Genomic DNA, 5,459 nt, shown 5'->3' with positions numbered 1-5,459 from the left:
TCGGCACATCGTCCCCGGCCAGGGAGTCGCGGGCCTCGGCCGGCAGGGCCGCCAAGTCGGCGGGCTTCACGGCATCCGGGTCCTCGTCGTCGTCGTCGTCGTCGTCGTGGTCGTCGGCCTGGTCGCCGGCATGCGGGCCGCTCGGGGCGGCGCCCGACGGGGCGTTGGCCGACGTCTCGGCCAGGCTCTGGTGCTCGACCAGCTGCGAGTACAGGCCGCCGGTGGCCATCAGCTCGTCGTGGGTGCCGCGCTCCAGGATGGCGCCCTTGTCCACGACGACAATCAAGTCCGCATGGCGAACGGTCGACAGCCGGTGGGCAATGACGATGGTGGTCCGGCCCTTGGCCGCCTTGTCCAGGGCGTCCTGCACCACGCGCTCCGACCGGTTGTCCAGCGCCGAGGTGGCCTCATCCAGCAGCAGGATTTTGGGATTGGACACCAGGGCCCGGGCGATGGCGATGCGCTGCTTCTGCCCGCCGGAAAGCTGCCCCCCGCGCTCGCCCACCTGCGAGGCATACTTCTCCGGCAGCTTGCTGATGAAGTCGTGGGCATTGGCCAGCCGGCAGGCGGCCTCGATTTCGGCGTCCGTGGCGTCGGGCTTGCCGAGGCGGATGTTCTCGGCCACCGAGCCGGCAAAGAGCACCGGCTCCTGCTGCACCAGGGCCAGGGTCCTGCGCAGCCAGCGGATGGACAGGTCCCGGACGTCCACGCCATCCAGCGTCACGGACCCGGCGACCGGGTCGTAAAAGCGCTCGAGCAGCTGCAGCAGCGTGGACTTGCCGCTGCCCGAGTGCCCGACCAGGGCCACGGTGCTGCCGGCCGGCACGCTCAAGCTCAGCCCCCTGAGGACCTGGCTGTCCGGCCGGCTGGGATACGTGAAGTGGACATCGTGGAATGCCAGGTCGCCGGTGACGGTGTCCGGCTTGAGGCCCTCATCGCTGAGGCTGTCGATCTCCGGCTGGCGGTCCAGCACGGCGAAGATGTCGCGCGCGGCGCCGAGCCCCTGCGCCAGGCTGGTCAGGCTGGGGCTGGCCTGGCCGATGGCCGTGGAGGCCATCATCACGGCGAAGAAGACGATGATCACCTGGCCGGCGTCCATGCGGGCGCCATTCACCTGCGTCGAGCCATACCAAAAGGCAAAGCCATAGGAGCAGTAATTGACGAAGTAGATGAAGCCGATGCCCAGGCCATTGGCGTGGCCCTTGCGCTCGCCGCTCCGCAGCGCCGGGACCAGGGCACGCGCGTAGCGGCCCATCTCGCGGGTTTCCCCGCCGAAGGCGGCCACCGTGCGCATGGCCCCGAAGACCTCCTCGGCCACGGCCCCGGCGGCGGCGTACGCCCGCTGGCCCTCGGCCGCGAAGTTCTTGATCACCCAGCCGGACAGGGCCCCGGACAGGACCAGCAGCGGCGTCAGGGAGGCCACCACCAGCGTCATGCGCCACGAGTGGACAAAGGCAATGACAAACCCCGACACGAAGAGGGCGATGTGCTGCACCATGACGCCGAACTTCTCGGAGATGGCGTCCTGCATGAGGAAGATGTCGGAGCTGATGCGCGACGTGACCGACCCCTGCTGCTGGGTGTCAAACCAGCCGGCCTCCTGGCGCAGGAGCGAGTGGAAGTACAGCTCCCGGATGCGGGTGGCCTGCCGGTGCGAGGTATACATGAAGGTGGCCGCCTGGATGTAGGCCGTGGCCAGGCAGATGAGCCCGAAGACCACGAACCACACGGCGCTCCCGGCCACGGCCCCGGCCAGGTCGGCATTCGGGTCGCCAAAGGCATTGACAATGTCCCCCATGACGATGGTGAACAGGGGCTGCAGGGCCCCGTGCATGGCCGCCGCCAGGGTGCCGGCCGCGATCAGCGCCAGCTCCATTCGGCTGGCGTACCGAAACAGGTGCCACACATGGATGGGCCGGGGCGCGGGCTGCGACCGGTCGGCCGGCGGATCGGCCGGCGGATCGGCCGGCGGGTCGGCCGGTTTGTCGGCCGGCGGGTCGGCCGGTTTGTCGGCCGGTGCCGCATGCTGCTGGGCCAGCGGCTCCAGCGGGATGGCCGGGTGCTTGGCCGGGTCGGCCGAGCCGGGGGACGAGAGACCCCCCACCGAGCCGGGCGACGCGGAGCCAGAAGCGTCAACACTGGCTGTCATGCGGGCAGGGCGGGGGCGGGGGGGGAACCGGGCAGATGGGTTCTACATGGCGGTGGCAGGGTGGTCAGAGGACGGCACGCGAAGCGGGCAAGAGGCCGGGGCCAGGGGCACATACATCGGAAACCGTCGGGTCGCGGCAGAAGGAGGAGGGGGGGGGGGCCTGTCTCTCTGGCTCTCACGCTCACACAGGGGGCGCGGACGAGGGGAGGAGGGGGGAGGAGTAGCAGGGAAGGGGGGGGGGGGGCACAGGCGGAGTAACACACACTGGGCGAGACCAGGGAGTAAGAGAGAGGCCGATACAATCACCAACCGGTCCGGTGTGGGGCCGACAGGTCGGGTGGCCCTTATAGCCGCCCGGGGGCGGGGGGCGGAGGGGGGCGCTCCTCCGCGAGGCCGGGCGGGGACCGGGCGATCTGCGGCGCACGGATCGCGCGGGGACGGATTGGCGAGCGCATGGGCTCTCAGCGGAGCGCCTTTGCCCGCGCACCGGGGCATGGCGGGGAATGAGGCGGGAAGGGAAGCGAGGAATAAAGGGGCGCCCGCCGGGCTGGCGGATTGCGCAATCGCTGGCAGGCCCCCAGGGAAAAAAGCCGTCGCGCGCGTGGCGGTGTCTCCGGGTGGAGGAGACATGCAGGCGCGGGTGGGGTGAATATTCGCCGTGTCGCCGTGAGCACCCCGACCCGCGGGCCGCCCCGGCGCACTTGCCACCGGACCATGCGGTCGGCCCGGGGGGCTCCGCACGCCATGCGACCCATTTTCGACGGCAGCGGCGGCGGGGCGAAATCAAAACACCCGGCTCTGTTGTGGCCGCCGGGAGCCGGTGATGGGGGGGGGGGGGGGGGAGAACAGTCAGATCGCGCGTTTGCGGGAGTTCTCCCCCCCCCCCCTCTTCCTGCCCGGCTCCCAGATCGCGGTCCCTGTTGCTTGGCCGGCGCCTCTCGGATCCTGCGCCTCTTTGGGGGTGTGCGTTTTTTTGTGTCGCGTCTCTTCCAGCCGGTCGCCGGTCGCCGGTCGCCGGTCGCCGGCCGCCGGCTGCTGCTCTCCATATGCACATCCGGTGCCCGGGAGAGGGGGGCCGGGCGTGGAATCCGAGTTGCGCAATCCCCCTCCTGCGTGGACGGGTGCTCGTGGCGCGAGGGGAGCCGACGCCGGAGGGTCACGCCCCAAAAAAAAGGGGGGGGGGAACGCCCCATGGCCCGGGCCAATGCCGCTCCCTCGCACGGGGGCGCACACAAGCCCGCTGGCCCCTCCCCCCGGTGCATACGCGACCAGTGACATGGCATTTTCATGCGGCTCCTCCGGATGGCACGACCTCCTGGCTCCCGGGGGGCGTCTCGGCCGGAATGTGGAGCGAACGCGGCTGCATGTCCGGGCGACCGGCCTGCCTCGCGGCGAAGCCCGGCCCAAGCGGGCCCCAGGCCAGCCAGGGCGGCAAAAAGGGGCCGTCCAGCGCCCTAAGGGGGGCTGCGCGTCCGCCAACCAGAGTGGCCGCGGTAGACGTGTGTCTGCCTGGCGGCCAAGCGCCAATGTGTCCCGCCACCGTCGAAAGGCAGCGGCAGTGGGCCATGGGCACGATCTGGGACCCGCGCTTGGATGTTGGCCGCTCGGGGCGCATTGGCCATTGCTGGCCCGGGGCCTGGACGCTCGCCGGTCTCACAACACTAGCATCAGCCGCCGGACACAGGCGCCCGGTGCTCGAGCTGCCACGGGCCTCGGTGACGAGGTCGCCGCCAAGTCGGCGCAGGTGCGGCCCGGCTTCGGTTACCAGGTGCTGAGACCCCCCGTCCGACCAGCCGAGACGGCGGCTGGCGCCATCTCTCCCTCCCCCGCCCGGGGCCGCGACGGCCTGCCCGCCGGAGCCGGGGGCGGCGCGCCTTTCACGCGGGCTCGTGGCAAATCCTAAATCACAGTTAAGACGCCTCGGTTAATGTGCGCGCCCGAGCCCCCCTCTCCCGGCGCCGCCGTGCCGGGCAGCGGGGGCGGACTGGCGAGGCCCGGGCCCGTCTGACAGCTGGGACGAGCCGGGGCCCTGCCGGCGCCGCTCTTGCGCCTCCCCCTCCCGGGCCATGGTCATGCACACGACCCGACGGGGGGGTCTGCATGTGCGACGGAGGGGTCCGCAGGGCTCCCGGCATGAGGGGCGGTTTGCCGGATGCCCGGTGGACGGCCTGCGCGCCGGAGATCCCCCGCACCGGGGAGACGCGTCTGCCGGGCCTGGCGGAGCATGCTTCCCTGCCACGCAAGGGGACATCATCTTGGTGTGCCGGGGCGCCTGGGCCGCATGTGGCTGGTGCGTGTGGATGATCGCGGATTCCGTCGAAAAGGCCGTCTGCCCGCCCCCCTTCATGGCCGGCGGCATGACCACAGTTGAGGCACATCCGGACCGCCGAGAGGGCCGGTGCCCGGTGTCACTGGCGGCCCTTCGCCAGGGAAGATGCCTAGCTGTGTGTGCTGCCGGCATGATACGCTCCCCCGGGGGCAGGGCACGCCGCCGGAGCTGGCCCGCATGCTGGGGGCACCCGCGGCGGCCTCATTCACGGGGACGCCGGGGGCGGGGGAAGCCCGCTTAGTGCGGCCGGCCGCCAGGCGCGAGAGGGTGGGGCAGACGCTGGTCGGTATCTTGCTGCGCGGAGCGGCTTCGACTTGCCCGGGCGCTAGCCCCGTCTGGGTGAGAAGTCCGCCGGCATGGCAAGCCGCCCCTACGGGCGGGCACGCGCCGGCCGAGAGGGGCCATCGGAAAATGCCATCGAAGCTGTCCCATCGTCACGTGTGCTCTTCCGATCTGGGTGGGGCAGACGCTGGTCGGTATCTTGCTGCGCGGAGCGGCTTCGACTTGCCCGGGCGCTAGCCCCGTCTGGGTGAGAAGTCCGCCGGCATGGCAAGCCGCCCCTACGGGCGGGCACGCGCCGGCCGAGAGGGGCCATCGGAAAATGCCATCGAAGCTGTCCCATCGTCGGCCCGGGGAAGGGGCCACACGCGCGCGCGCGCGCGCGCACGACCAAGGGGCGCTCCGCTCGGGCCCTCCCAGCGGAAGGCGCGCCGCCGGCAAAAGGGCTCGGGCGGGCGCCCTGGTGGCCTGATTCCGGCCGGTCTGGCGACAGGCCGGCCGGATCGCACGCTCGGGCAGCATTGCGCAATCACCCCAGATCGGAAGAGCGTCGTGTATCGGGCCCTCCCAGCGGAAGGCGCGCCGCCGGCAAAAGGGCTCGGGCGGGCGCCCTGGTGGCCTGATTCCGGCCGGTCTGGCGACAGGCCGGCCGGATCGCACGCTCGGGCAGCATTGCGCAATCACCCGGCCGGGGGGGGGGGG

General features: G+C 71.7%; 1 protein-coding gene across 1 annotated transcript in view; it reads right to left on the bottom strand.

Moving 5' to 3' along the window:
- Positions 1 to 2,149, bottom strand: part of H696_03294 (hypothetical protein) — a gene marked incomplete at both ends in the record, with an annotated part of 4,430 nt that extends 2,281 nt beyond the window's left edge. The window contains one exon of the mRNA XM_009497155.1: positions 8 to 2,149. Within this exon, the coding sequence (XP_009495430.1) occupies positions 8 to 2,149 (2,142 nt within the window). The remainder of the gene's footprint in view (positions 1 to 7) is intronic.
- Between the last annotated feature and the right edge of the window lie 3,310 nt (positions 2,150 to 5,459).

This window comes from Fonticula alba (assembly GCF_000388065.1).
Source record: "Fonticula alba strain ATCC 38817 unplaced genomic scaffold supercont2.5, whole genome shotgun sequence".
NCBI lineage: Eukaryota > Rotosphaerida > Fonticulaceae > Fonticula > Fonticula alba.
The sequence above is the reverse complement of the archived record's forward strand: the minus strand, read 5'-3'. Positions and strand labels throughout refer to the sequence as shown.